General features: G+C 40.4%; 1 protein-coding gene across 6 annotated transcripts in view; it reads left to right on the forward strand.

Moving 5' to 3' along the window:
- The window catches only part of Ddhd1 (DDHD domain containing 1), a 67,419-nt gene that overhangs the window by 34,936 nt on the left and 17,906 nt on the right, over positions 1 to 14,577 (forward strand). For all 6 annotated transcript variants that reach the window (XM_028758416.1, XM_028758418.1, XM_028758420.1 and 3 more), the window contains 6 exons: positions 1,067 to 1,195; positions 1,528 to 1,675; positions 4,744 to 4,850; positions 7,203 to 7,309; positions 11,611 to 11,873; positions 13,437 to 13,512. In XM_028758416.1, the coding sequence (XP_028614249.1) occupies positions 1,067 to 1,195; positions 1,528 to 1,675; positions 4,744 to 4,850; positions 7,203 to 7,309; positions 11,611 to 11,873; positions 13,437 to 13,512 (830 nt within the window). The remainder of the gene's footprint in view (positions 1 to 1,066; positions 1,196 to 1,527; positions 1,676 to 4,743; positions 4,851 to 7,202; positions 7,310 to 11,610; positions 11,874 to 13,436; positions 13,513 to 14,577) is intronic.

Here is a 14,577-nt window from a genome sequence, read left to right on the forward strand (position 1 = left end):
TTTTTTTTTTTTTTTTTTTTTTTTTTTTTGGTTTTTCGAGACAGGGTGTCTCTGTATACAGAGCTGTATTCTTAACTTGAGGTCAGTTGCAACTCATCTTCAGGTAAAGCAGGTGTACCCTGCCAGTTACTAGCTTTTGAGCAAATTAGTCTCTTTGTCAAGTTTTTATGACTAAAGTGCATATACAATTTTTGCCATCACGAGATTTCAAAATGATAATTGGACACAGTGATGATAAATACCAGCTTTCAGAAGATAAGAATATGAGTCTCTTGCCTAAGTGCCCAATATAGAGAAAAATTTAAGCCTTCAAAGTACATGCATTATCAAATTATGAATTGATAAGAGTAGATCAATCTTTAGGTCATTGCTTCTTCACTATTACTGGATTTACATATGTGCCCCACACTCGAAACACTATATTAGGCACTAGACATGCAGAAGTGAACAGTTCACAGTGCCGACCTCATGTGCTTGGGAATTCCCCATCTGCACTTGGGTTTAAGACCTTGTGCACATAAGCATAACCTTGGTTACAGAAATGCAGTAGTCATGCCGTGTAAACATGAATTTCTTCTTAAGCCTTGATTTTTGTATTTCTGCTGTGATGAACAGTGTCAAGTGATAACTGGCCTTACTATCCATTCCCAACATACTTTATATTCTAATACATTATTATCTTCTTACTGTTTTTTTTTGTCTCACATTAAGTAAAATTTTTACATATCTTGATATTTTTAGTAAAATCAACAAGAGGGACAGAATTTAAGTTTCTGTGTCAAGGCTGTTGAAAATTTTTAAGTAGATGCATATCCCTCAGGAAGAGGAGCCATACCACTGAGGATACAGCTCCTTAATAGTCAAAACCATATTGGCTACATACACCTGGCACTCTGCTGTTCCTTGTAGCATTGGTGATCATTTATAAGGTTCTATGCATTACTTAATGTGACATAAATGTTTTTAGTGACATTTTCTCTACTGATGAGAAGCCTGGGTGTTAGAATGTCTTATACAAGGAAGATCTGTCTTGGAGAACTTGAAATTCTTCTCTTTTATACAACAGCTGTTCATAGTTTCAAACTGAGTCGGAATCATGTGGATTGGCACAGCATGGATGAAGTCTATCTCTACAGTGATGCAACAACATCCAAAATTGCGAGAACTGTTACCCAAAAACTGGGCTTTTCTAAAGGTAATGGTTACATGTTATTGTGGCTTGTCAAGATTTGGGGGATCAAAAGTAGATAATTCAGATTCTGTTTTTAATTTATATTTTAAATAGTTCAGTGACAATAACCCTGTGAAGTGAAACTTTTATCAAGGTCTGTGCACTCATTCATCAGCTCAGAATTAGAAATTCAGAAAACCTGACAAGGACAGGAAATGCCAACATATATTATCTTACAAAGTTTATTTTCTCTATGTATACCCAATGAAATACTTTTTATAGTCTTATTATTACTACTTTTTCTTTCTTTAAACCTTTGTGAAAGTGGTAAACATAGGGCTGTAATTTCCCCACAGCCTCCAGCAGTGGGACCAGACTTCACAGAGGTTATGTAGAAGAAGCCACACTGGAAGACAAGCCGTCACAGACTTCTCATATTGTGTTTGTTGTACATGGCATTGGACAGAAGATGGACCAAGGAAGAATCATCAAAAACACAGCCATGTGAGTACCGAGTCCTACCTATGGCATGAGCAGGTGCACGGACCCTCCGCTCCATGTTCCCAGCACCGGCTCTCTAACCTCAGTGACGTTTCAGGACCAAACCAAGAGTGACTATATCTAGATGAAGTCTGACTTCACCCTTCGTTGCAGGAGAGAGGAGGATAAGAAAGCTTACTCAATGTATTTACTTGATTTAAGGTCAACAGCAGGAAAAGATCTGGTTTTAAGTGTTCCTTACTCTATAAGCTTCAGAAATTGAAAATGCTCAAAGTTGTCGAACTCTAAGATGATTAAAACTTGTTTAAACTGACAATTTTAATTACTTTAATTATTTAATTTAAATACTCTACCCACTCATTGCTCCAGAGGAAACAACTCTAGACTTTTACCCAGAAGTCAGTGGCTACTAACACACAAGGCAGGTTATTTGCCTCCTTAATTGGCTAGTACTTAGCTTTATTCTAAATCGTCTTTAGAAGCTTCTCAGGATATTTGTGTGGGGATTTGTGTGTTTCAGAAGTTGTTCAGTGGGCTGGTGAGATGGCTCAGTGGTTAAGAGCACTGACTGCTCTTCCAGAGGTCATGAGTTCAAATCCCAGCAACCACATGGTGGCTCACAACCATCTGCAATGATATCTGATGCCCTCTTGTGGGGTGTCTGAAGACAGCTATAGTGTACTTATAATAAATAAATAAAGTTTAAAAAAAAAAAGAAAAAAAAAAAAAAAAAAGAAGTTGTTCAGTGCTGTGTTAACTGGCTGTTAGGGTTAAAGGTCACACCATTAATTTGGCTCTTTGCCAAACTAAAGCAAACTGATGAGCACAGACTTACAGTGACTGAGAACAGTCAGTCACTATTGAAAGCACAGTTTATCAGACTCAGGCTGCCAGCAGAATTCCCTATTCCTGAAGTGAATGCCATCTGATGCTAGGAGTTAGATCTAAGTAACCTGTGTACATAGGCATTGAGCTTGCTGCACTGTGAAACCACAGCACCCACTGAAAGATTAAAAGTACAGTGCAGCTCAGGTTGTTTTGCGTTGGACACTGGCACACCTTAATTGTCAGTCTTTTGGTTTCTATTGTAGGCATCTCATAGATCCAATTCTGACTTAGTTTTATGATGAGTCATACATTACGTGGCATAATAATTCTGTCCTGAGCTGGGCGGTTGGTGGTGCACGCCTTTAATCCCAGCACTTGGGAGGCAGAGGCAGGCGGATTTCTGAGTTCGAGGCCAGCCTGGTCTACAGAGTGAGTTCCAGGACAACCAGGGCTATACAGAGAAACCCTGTCTCGAAAAATCAAAAAAAAAAAAATAATAATAATAATAATAATTCTGTCCTGATACATCCTGTGCTTAGATATGGAGGACCGTGAGAAGTAGGTTTGCTGGTATAGCCTCCCTAAGATCTTTAGTAAAAGAGAAGTTTAATTTCTTTAGGTACAAGTGAGGCAAATCTTTGTAAACTCACTGACAACTGCTTGGCCTCCATATCTCACTACCACCTCACGGGGGCTGTACAATAGGAAGACCATCTTAATAACATCACATGGATGCAGTTAGCAAACAGACTATAGAAAGCTCTACAGACAAAGGGGTGTGGGGGGTGTGAATTAACAGACAATTGAAACCTGTGTACCCTCTGTGGTGAATGGACTGTAGTATTTGAAGCATAAAATAAATATAAAATGTTTTAATGTTATAAAAGTTTAATGTTATAAATATATAGAATGTTATAATAGTTTTTATAATCAGCTGGAGGAACTAGGCCACTGAACTACATGCTTGCTAAAATTAAAATTTACTCAATTGCAACACCATAATATCGAATAGATGTTATTTTAGAAAAATATGCTATTTAGAGATAAGAGAGCTGGGACGTAGCTCAGTGGTAGAGCATTTACCTCACATGTGCAGGTTGTAACTCTGGTAAAGCAGTTGCTTCAAGGATTTGAAACCTTAGGTTCAGTGTTTGCATGAAGAAAATAGAAGCAGAAATAAAATGATGTGGTATCTGCGATTTGGTTTAAACCATGCAAGGAAGATGTACCTGTTGAAGGGATACATGAGAGGTTTTCACAGTGACCTGTTCACCATCTTCATTGTGTTGCACCGATCATAATCTTATCCATGTAGTAAAATTCACATAACTGAGAAAAAAATTCACTGATACCTTAATTTTTTAAGTTAAAAAAAAAACCCTGCAGATCACATTATAAAGAAAAGATAAGGGGCTGTGGGTCAGGAAGAGTGCAAGAATCAGGGGAATCCTTGTGCAAGATGGTGTCCTGTTAGGGAAGGCACACCTGTGAAACCTCCACAGTATGACCAAACCGTGGCACCACCACTAGACATGCCAACATGGATGCTGGAAATCTCGTGAGGGCCATCACTAGAGGAAGAGCTACTGACAATTAACTACTTTGGAGGGAGGGGAAATTAGTCATCTTCATGAAGAGCCCCCTAATTGGTTATCCAGTACCACATGGTCAGACCTGAAATGACATACACATAAGCAACACTAAGTAGACCCAGCAGGCTGTATTTATACATTTATTTGTGTGTGTGTGTGTGTGTGTGTGTGTGTGTGTGTGTGTGTGTGTAACAATAATAATTCAAGAAAAGTAGGCCATAATTTGAGAGAGCAGGAGAGGTGAGTGCTAGGATATAAGAGATGCTGGCGGGAGGAGAGGAAGAGAGAAAGGAAATGATCTAATTATATACTAATTAAACATAAAATAGTTAAAGGAGCTGCAGTGAGATAACCCGTGACTGGATGGTGCGTGGAGGTGAGCACAGTCGTGGACATACTCCCTGCGCTCACACATCCCCAGGAGCCAGGCCATCTAGAATGTCCTGTACGTGGGAGCAGTGGAGGTCCTCAGTGACAGGAACGTAACTGAGGCACAGCAGTGCTGAGTTACAGCTGAGTGTCACAGTCAGCGGGAGACGGTTGGACAGAGTTACCTGGAGATGGACGTGAACACTGTGAGGTATTTTAGCACGTGTTTGAAGCTATCCTCAGAGTTTGTCTTATGTTTACTTGTTTGCTTTATTCTTTCAGGATGAGAGAGGCTGCAAGGAAGATAGAAGAAAAACATTTTTCCAACCATGCAACACATGTTGAGTTTCTGCCTGTTGAATGGCGATCAAAGCTTACTCTTGATGGAGGTATGTTTTGTTTGAAATTGAAGGATTTTAGCCAGTGATAAACCTGTTCTAGAGTAAATGTACAAAGTTTTAAAAATATTTTGATTAAGAACAAAATCCTCGCCAGGTGTGGTAGCATATGCTTTTAATCCCAACACTTGAGGGGTAACGCAGGATCTCTGTGAGTTCAATGCTAGCATGGTTTATATTACAAGTTCCAACCAACTGGACATACATACCATGAACAAATCTTTTCAGTTGTCTTAGGGTATATTCACTTTTTGTTCCAGATTATTCAAGAACATATTTGAGGGGAAACATGTTTTTAAAATTACCAACATTGACTTGTGTCTTTGGACTGGACTGCCATGTAGACTTCATAGATCACTCTGTGTGTGTGTGTGTGTGTGTGTGTGTGTGTGTGTGTGTGTGTGTCCATCCTTTGTGATTTGGAGATGGAGGAGATTTAGGTCTCTATGATACCAGCACCTACCTTCCTCACGGTGCTTCGCCACACACATATAACCTCTCATTTCCCAGTTACTTGGTTTTGTTTTTTGGGGTTTGTTTGTTTCTTTGTTTGTTTGTTTTTGAACAGTCTGACCTTTGTAGCCCAGATGGCCTTGAACTCGCAGTCTTCCTGCCTTAACCTCCTAAGCCCTGGGATTCTGGGCGTCACCTAGTGATGTGATGATAGTTTTGAAGGCACTAAGATAACTGGAAGAAGCCAGCCAGAAAGAACCTGTTCTTTCAACTTCCAATCATAAAACAGCTAAAAGGGCAAAACTGCAGGCGCAGAAAACAAGCCAGGGACTACCAGAACTTAAGGCAAACCATGGAAGTCCTGGTGACATAAAACTCTACAAGTATTAAAATTCATTATCAGCCTTACTCGGCATACATTTCAAAATAAAAGCATGCTATGGCAAGTACCTGTGTAATAACTGGTAGTAAAAGAGTAAAAACAAAGATTTTCATGCTGCTTTCTCTGCACACAGTAATACATGAAGAAAGGATGACAGGAATAAAGAATTGAAAGCATCAGTTCTGGCTTACAGGTCATATGCTATCTGATCAGAATACACACACACACACAAAACAAAAAATACAGAAAAATCATTAGAACCGATCAACTTAGCAAGGTTATGACATAGAGGATTTATGCACAAAAATAAGTGCTTCTGTAGACTAGCAACAATAGAAATAACATCAAAAGTGCAATACACCAAGAAATAACTTAAATATACAACTTTTATATAAAATATGTAACTTTAAGTAGCTTAATTTTATACGTTTAAATATTAAAGTATAAGTACTATTAAAATATAGAAAATTTAAGTACAAAGTTGATTTTCTCATCAAATGGTTGAATATTCTAGAGATGCTAACTCTCAAGTTGGTCTGTAGATTTTCACAGAACTTGGAAAGCTGACACTGAAATGACTGTAGAACAAAGGGCCCAGAATAGCCAAGAACTGAGTCAGGGAGTCACGTCCTCCTCGGTGGCTGGAGCAACTTAACTTTTGAAATGGAAACACTTTAATGTCAGGACAAAGCTGGGCAGATAAACCAGGGCTGCAGCACGTGCCTCACACATTCCTTGCTGATGCTGGAGCCTGACCACAGTAGAGCAGTGCTGCAGCCCAGTGCTGAAGCTGGTTATCCTATGGGGGAAATGGTTAAACGAGAAAGATGTCTGCTCTGTATATCAGCTGGACCAAAGGCTTAGCATGAAGACCACAACTTTCAGCACTTTAGAAAATATTTGAGAGAATAGTTCAGAGCACATAGAGAGTCTTGGTCTTTATCATGGAGCCTTCTGGTCCTTACTGTGATGGGCTAAACTGCAGACTGTAGACACATTAAACAGTTGCTGAGCAGTGCAGCGACTGAGGGCCTAAGGCTTCATCCGCCCTTCTGAACTTCTGTAAGCACTACACAGCTACACAAATGTCCAATTTCTGAGCCCATAGTGGGTTTGTTCACCTTTGTTTGTATCTGGGATTTGACAGTGCATGGCCATAGAGTCATCAAGTCACCAGAGATAGATAAATATGAAGCATAAGAAAAGTTTTGTTTGTTGCCAGTTTTTTGTTAGCAGTGCCAGGATGCCAGATGGGCATAGTCAGGCTCAAGGTAAATAGAACCCAAAAAATTAAGAATGGCCCTCTTCCTTCACGTTCCTTTCCTTTTTGTGTCTCTTTTTGTTGTCTTTTACTTTTTAGTGTTTGGTTTTGTTTAGTTTCATCTTAGATATTTTACAAGAAGGAAGGAGCCCTACTAATGTTTAATATTTAAATACCGATGTATTTTAGGAGATGTAAATGTCACTGTAAGCTTGTTGAGTTTGGTTTGGTTGTTCTGCTCTCACAGACACTGTTGATTCCATTACTCCCGACAAAGTGCGAGGCCTGAGGGACATGCTGAACAGTAGCGCGATGGACATCATGTACTATACCAGCCCGCTTTATAGGGATGAGGTAAGCGTCCTGACCAGCTGGTCATGTTTGCTATACTTTACAGTGACAACAGATAGATGCTTTCTAATAGTAAATTTGTCAGCTCCGGACCAAGTGCTTCACAGATGGGCCTGGCCTGATAAGACCAACCACTTGGTGCTCCTTAAAAATACAGAGAAAGGCCAGAACTGGCAGGACACACCGTTGCTCCCACACTCAGGAAACAGAGCTACACAGAGAGACCTTGTCTCAAAACAAGGCAAGAGGGACGTACATGGTGGTGCACACCTGTATTCCCAACACTCAGAAGACTAAGGAAGAAAGATTGCCATGAGTTCAAGGCCAGTCTGAACTACAGAGTGAAACCCTATCTCAAAAAATGATAGAATAATAAAAATAAGTGTATAATACACACACAGTTAATCTCTGTGTGTGTGTGTGTGTGTGTGTGTGTGTTCTCACGTGTGCGCGCATGTGCAGGTGACTATGATTGCATACATGCATACACTTCCTAGTCATGTACACTAAAATAGCAAAGAAACAAAAATACCCCTTGTCACAGTGAACACACCTAACATCCAGATGTTTGTAGTACTGTTTTTCTCATAAAGAGAAATTACAATTCCTTGTGAATGTAGCTGATTCAGAAACCAAAACATAAGTAGTTTATGACATAAGCTAAAGAAGTGTTCAGACAAATAATGGCAGGTGACAAGGATAGGAGCCAGTGCCTGGATCTGAAGCTCTTTGGGCACCCAGGTCGTCGCTGTTACTACCAGAATTATTGCTACTTGTAATGTGGGGATGGAATAATGACAGTGCAGTAAAGAAGTGCAAACCATTTTTTAATCTAACATTCACATTGATTATAATTTGAAAATAAGTGGGAAGCAGATAGGTCTCTTGCTTTTAGAACAAAAACCTGACTGGGGTTGGAAAATCACTTTTACAGCTGGCATGGCAGTATTGGGTACACAGACACTGGACATGAATCATCAGTGAACATTGACTCAGGGGCAGTGGTTTGTTTAGGAGCAAACTAATTGCCTGGTCTTAGACTGCATCCCTGTAGACTGCTTACTGGTCCATAAAGGAGAGCTATAATTACACACAGGAGAAATCAGGCAGCATCTATACTGGGTTTTCCCAAGGGACAGGTGGACACTTACAGTCCCTTTGGATGGGATGCCTTGTGGAGGATGCACCATCCCCTGTGCAGCAGCAGCATAATACTGAGGAAATACCTGAGAAACAAAAAACAAGGCCCAGGACTACAGCTGAATTCTTTTAAACCATTAGTGTCATAAAGACCATAGGTACAGGAAGCGGTCCGGAATACAGGAGGTGAAGAGATCTCCTGAGTACTCTGTCTTGTTCTCTGCTGTAGTAGATGAGGAAGCTGCAGGGAAGGGTGACAAGTGTGGGGTTAAGGGCAGTAGATTAGAAAAAGTCGATCCAAATAGTGCTCTGTGGCATGGATAAATAAACTAGAAATACTCGTAATTTGAGGGAATGTACAAGGAAGTATTAAGGGATAAAAGAAGACAATGTATATACTAAACTCCTCAAGTAATTGCCAAAAATTTGGGGAAGTTATGTGTTTACATATTTATTGAAGCAGAGAGAACACAAATGTGGTAATTGATAGCAAAAGAAGACTCTAAATAAACATAATGTGTCGATTTTTTAAATTATGTGTTATGAGGAGGGGAATGTGCAGGTGAGCCCAAGTCCTGTGGAGTCCAGAGAAGGACAGCGGCTCCCAGGGAGCTAGAGTTAGCAGGCTGCTGCGAGCCACCCTGCTGAACACTGGTCCTCTTAAGAACAGGGTGCGGCTCCAGCTCAGACATTTGATTGTACTAATTTTGTTTTGTAATGTTTCATATTTTCAAGTTTTTTTTTTTAATAAAAAGTGAAGAAACAAAATATCAGAGTTAAGGGGGGAGAACAGTTTTCTGTCCCCTTAGAGGTTGTGAGTCAGTTCGTCCAATGTTAAATTAACAGTTCTCCTAGGTGATACCATCAGGGAATTGTGGGTGGTACTTCTTAAAGCATTGTGAAGAACAAAAGGAATTCATACTAAGAGGTGGGCAAAAGTGCTTGTTTGTTTACAAAAGGAAACTCTGTAAATTACAATCCCCCATGTTGGAGCTAGAGAGACTACACAGCAGTAAGAGCACTTGTTACTCTTGCAGAGGACCCTTGTTCAGTTCCCAGCACCCACATGGTGGCTCAGAGCAATCCTGACTCCAGTTCCAGGGGATCATAAACCTCCTCCTCTGACTGACATCCTTCAGGCACATGTGCTACATAGACATACATCCAAACAAAGCACTTGTAAAATAGAAAATAATCCTAAAAAAGCAATCCCTTGTGTTACTCTTTAACATAGAAAGTGAAATAATGATCAGTGAGTAGAAGGAACATGTTGTTTACTGTGATGAAGACCTTTTTAGTTGCAAAGTTGTCTTAAAAGAATGGACACTCCCTTCAACATGGAAACAAGAGACTCCATAGATGCAAGCTACCACCCACCAGAAACTGTGCTACAGAAGGGATTCTCATCTCCACAGCAGTTAATTTAGGTCACCTCTTGGTCTCCTGACTCTGAAATTGAGATTCTCAAGGGAAAAACTGTAACTTTGTTAATGGCTACAGAAGAGCCCATATTAGAGGAACAGGGCTGTTTTCAGCTAGTCCTTCTCAGTTCACACTTTCTTGAGGGTTACATTTTTTAAAAACCATGAAAAGTATGTGCTTTTTGCCAGTGTACCAAAGTATTTACATGTTTACATGGTTTAAACCTTAATCAAGACCTTCAATAATAACCACAAAGCTAGGTCAGTGTCTCACTTCCTTTAGCGTGCACAAAGTCCTGGGTTCAATCCCAGGCAAAACACATGCATGTGCACTCTTGCTGGAACCACTGCATGGATTGTAAGTAAGGAAGTTGTTTTGTTGGGTTTGTTTTTTGTTGTTGTTGTTGTTTTGTTTTGTTTTGGATGGCTGATAGCATAAGAGCTGACTCCAAAGAATTACATTACAGCTCCTTTAGTGAAGACCATGCAGACTGACATCGCACGCACAGTCTGTAATCCTACCTGAAAGTCACCTGCAGTCCATCTAAAGGCTTTAGTGGCCATTTGTCCTGAAACTGTAGTTCCTAAAGTAGAGTTCTCAGGCCAGCAGCACCAACATTTCCGGGAAGTTAGTACAAATGCTAGCTCCCAGGGCCTCCAGAGCCTGAGTCAAGAAGTCAGAGGTAGAGCCTACCAGTCTGCTCTTGACAGTCTCAGTGACTCTAATACGTGTGGGATTCGCAGGGCAGTTTCCACTAAAGTGTGGAATTCTTGTCCTCTCTCTGCCTCGTCAGCAGAAGATATGCATCAGACTCACCGCACAGTCTCAGTAGCCCAACTTAGCTTTTATTGTACTCCAGGATGTCAGCAAAGGACACCAGGCCTTCATGCATGCTGTCCCTGAGCCTTCCAGTCCTAAAACACAGGAGTGAATGCCAGTCTATGCATTCAGGTGAAGAATGTTGAGAAGCAGATGATGGAGTTTGGTTGTCTGTTAATATAACATGACTGAAATTAGAAGCTATGAGAGAGGGAGAGGGAGGAGAGAGAAGAGAGAAAGAAGAGAGGGGTGGGGGAAGGGGCTGTCAGAGCAACAGCTAGCTTATTAAGAATTGAAATAAAACAGATAAAACTGAAATTTTGTAATCAAGTAGAAGAAGCAGTAAGGAGGACTGCACTAACCTTCAGGTCAGGTCCAGGACAGGTTGGAGTGATAAACAGTGTTATTCTAGTGGATTCAGAAAAGGCAGTGTTATCTCAGTATTGTCTGCTGCTGTTCAACTTCAAGGGAAACAGCTTCACAGAGACAAAGTATATCCATCACAAATTTATATTCTTTTAAAATATTTACTATAACCAAAGCCTGCACACTATAAAAATTTAGAATTGACACATAGTCAGATAAACTGAAGTAATTTCTAGGAGTCTTTGGAGCTCTTATTGAAACCTAAAAGAAAGGATTTTTTTCCCCATCTACAAGACAGCTGGCTAGTGTCATTTACTTAAAGCCTACAAAAGGACCTTTGTAGGTAACCTGCCTGTGGTGTATTCTGTGGTGATGATACAGTTTGCACCATATATGTACCTCTATTCTTCTAGTTTTTTAAAGTACCTGAATAAATTTAATATCCTAGTTATAGTTCATCTGTCATGTTTGTTTTCTTCTTAATAAATTTGCATTTAGTACTAAAGTTGCTAGCACTCAGTGAAAAGTCTAATATTATATTTTTTTATTTCAAACAGCTAGTTAAAGGCCTTCAGCAAGAGCTGAATCGATTATATTCCCTTTTCTGTTCCCGGAATCCAGACTTTGAAGAAAAAGGGGGGAAAGTCTCAATAGTGTCCCATTCCTTGGGGTGTGTAATCACTTATGACATCATGATGGGCTGGAATCCGGTTCGACTTTATGAGCAGCTGCTGCAGAAGGAGGAGGAGCTCCCTGACGAGCGATGGATGAGCTATGAGGAGCGGCATCTTCTTGACGAGCTCTATATAACAAAACGACGGTAACAACCCTAGCCTTTGAAGAAGCTGAAAATGCCTTTATGGAATTGTTAATGTTCGTAAGAGAAAACCTTAGTCCAGTCTGGAGAGATGGCTTCATGGTTGAGTCTTTCAGAGGACCAGAGTTCAGTTTCCAGCACCTACATCAGCCTGCTCACAGCTCCCTGTAACTCCAACTCCAGACAATCCAGGGCCCTCTTTTGTACCTACACGTGCCCAGAAAAACACGTAGTTAAAATTTGAAGTAAAAATCTCTTTGCTACATTATCTTAAGTATATGCTATATATTTGCATTCTCATCTTTTTCATCCACTTACTGATCCAAGTCTACAATGAAAAACACCAATTCTGATAGTTTAGCATTGTATAAAAACAGTTATCTGATGAACTTTTACTCACAAAGTGTTGGCTTTGTTTTACTTTTAAGAATAGTTGTCTCGGGATTTGACCTATGATTTAGTCTTGGAAGAAAATGGCATTTTACCAGAGGCAGGTAGATTTCTGAGTTTGAAACCAGTCTAGTCTACAGAGTGTGAGGTCCAGGACATTCAGGGCTACACAGAGAAAAATCTGCATAAAAAAAAAAAAAGAAGAAAGAAATTAAGTCTGACACTGCTCAGAGCAGCATTTTAAATGTATAAATCTGGTGAAGCATGCCCTGGACCTGACTTTGATTCCCAGAACCTATGTCAGCCAGCTCAGTCTTGTTAACCCAGCCACAGGACATCCGACACCCTTTTCCAGCCTATATAGGCAGTGCATTTCCATTTATAGGCACATACACACAATTAAAAATCAAATCTAGCTGGGCAGTGGTGGCACACACATTTAATCCCAGCACTTGGGAGGCAGAGGCAGGCGGATTTCTGAGTTGGAGGTCAGCCTGGTCTACAGAGTGAGTTCCAGGACAGCCAAGGCTACACAGAGAAACCCTGTCTTGAAAATCCAATAATAATAATAATAAAGTCTAAAATATTTTAAATTAAAAAACAAGCATAGTCATGGTGGAACATGCTTGTAATCCTGGCCCTTGTTAGATAGAGTTAGATAGCTCAGAGTCAGCCTGAGCTACACGAGACTGTCTTAAAATAATTAAGGAAACACATGAGCAAGTCTGTATCAGAAGGTGAGCTGTCGCTCTGTTGAGGAGGAAATGGTAAGCAAATGTATTCCATGTGAGCAAAACTGAGACGATGACTCAACAGTCCTCTGCAGAGAAGCCCCAAGCCGCAGCGTCTCATGTAGTGGGCAGACAATGGCAGCTTTAGAATTAAAGTGGGTGGGAGCAAAGCCATGAGAAGACCTGTACAATTCCTCACTAAATCTAGAAAAAGGGAAGACTTTCTAAAAAAGGCTGAACAGAAGAGGATAAAGTGTAATTTTTAAAGCTACATAGACCAGATAGATAGATAGATAGATAGATAGATAGATAGATAGATAGATTATGTATGTGCCGCAGGGTAGTGTGAAGGCCATCATTTGCATCATAAAGTAGTAAACCTCTAATTCAGCGCTGTAGTATTTGTAGTGAAACTATAACTGTGTGTTCTCATACTGCCTCCTAGGCTGAGGGAAATAGAAGATCGGCTGCATGGATTGAAGGCGCCATCCATATCACAAACACCTGCCTTAAAATTTAAGGTAAGGGAGATCAACTTCTCCTTGTCTCAGTGCTTCTTGAATGTTTGATAAGGGTCATGAAACAAATGAGAGTCTAGTCATGAGTGGTTATCGAGCATATATGTGCACTTGCACACTTGGAAAGAACAGCATAAAGATGGTTTTCCAGTGCCAGGATGTAACTATATTGGTGCCCTTTAGCTGCAGCTGTGCGCACAGAGCAGCAGTACACCAGAGGGTAGCCTTTCTTTTGCCTGTAAGGCTTTAAAAGAATGAACACTTGTTCCTCATCTCAGTTTACATTTAGCCAAGTCAAAGAAAAGAGAAAATAAAAGGAGGAAAAGTTGAGGCAGATGTGTGTCAGGGTAGACAGTTGGGCATTTCCCAAGACAAGGGTCACAGGCTCAGTTTGGCTGGAATTTTTAGGACTTGTCAATGGGCTGAGAGGAGAGGAAGTGCCATCTGCTTGCCAGGGACAGAGTGAAACCGGTTATTGGACTAGTTAAGACAGTGCTCTATCTAGTAAAGTGTCAGGTGGGAGGGTGTCAGCACTGACCACACTCAGGAAGGAGATGTCCTTATCTGCGTTGTAAACACAAGATGGCATGAGCCTCTGACACTTGATCTCTGCCGTACCTTAATGTGGGTTAAAACATGGATGGTAGAGGAAAAAAAACTGCATTGACCTTCTGGCTTTCGGTTCTTCTTTAACTGATACTTACTTTTGTGAGTATGAGGGAGTGTCTTCATGTAAACCACACATGTGCCTAATGCCAGCAGAGGCCATGGATGATACCAGAGCCCTGTAACTGGAGTCACATGCACTTTTGAGCTGTCTTTTGTTATTGGCAACTGAACTGGGGTCCTCTGTAAAAGAATAGGTACTCTTAGCCACTAAACCATCTCTCTGGCTCCCCCCACACACACTGTTTTTCTTTTAACTTACACATTTACAAAGCACATTGTTTTCTAGACCAGTACATGATTGAGTCCAAATAACTAGTCACATTTGAGAAAAATACAGGAGTTATTATAACTTCTCTTTTTGATTCTCTGTCCCACAAGGTCTAAAAATTTGAGGCAAGG

Source organism: Grammomys surdaster, unplaced genomic scaffold, assembly GCF_004785775.1.
Source record: "Grammomys surdaster isolate TR1022 unplaced genomic scaffold, NIH_TR_1.0 126198, whole genome shotgun sequence".
Taxonomy (NCBI): domain Eukaryota; kingdom Metazoa; phylum Chordata; class Mammalia; order Rodentia; family Muridae; genus Grammomys; species Grammomys surdaster.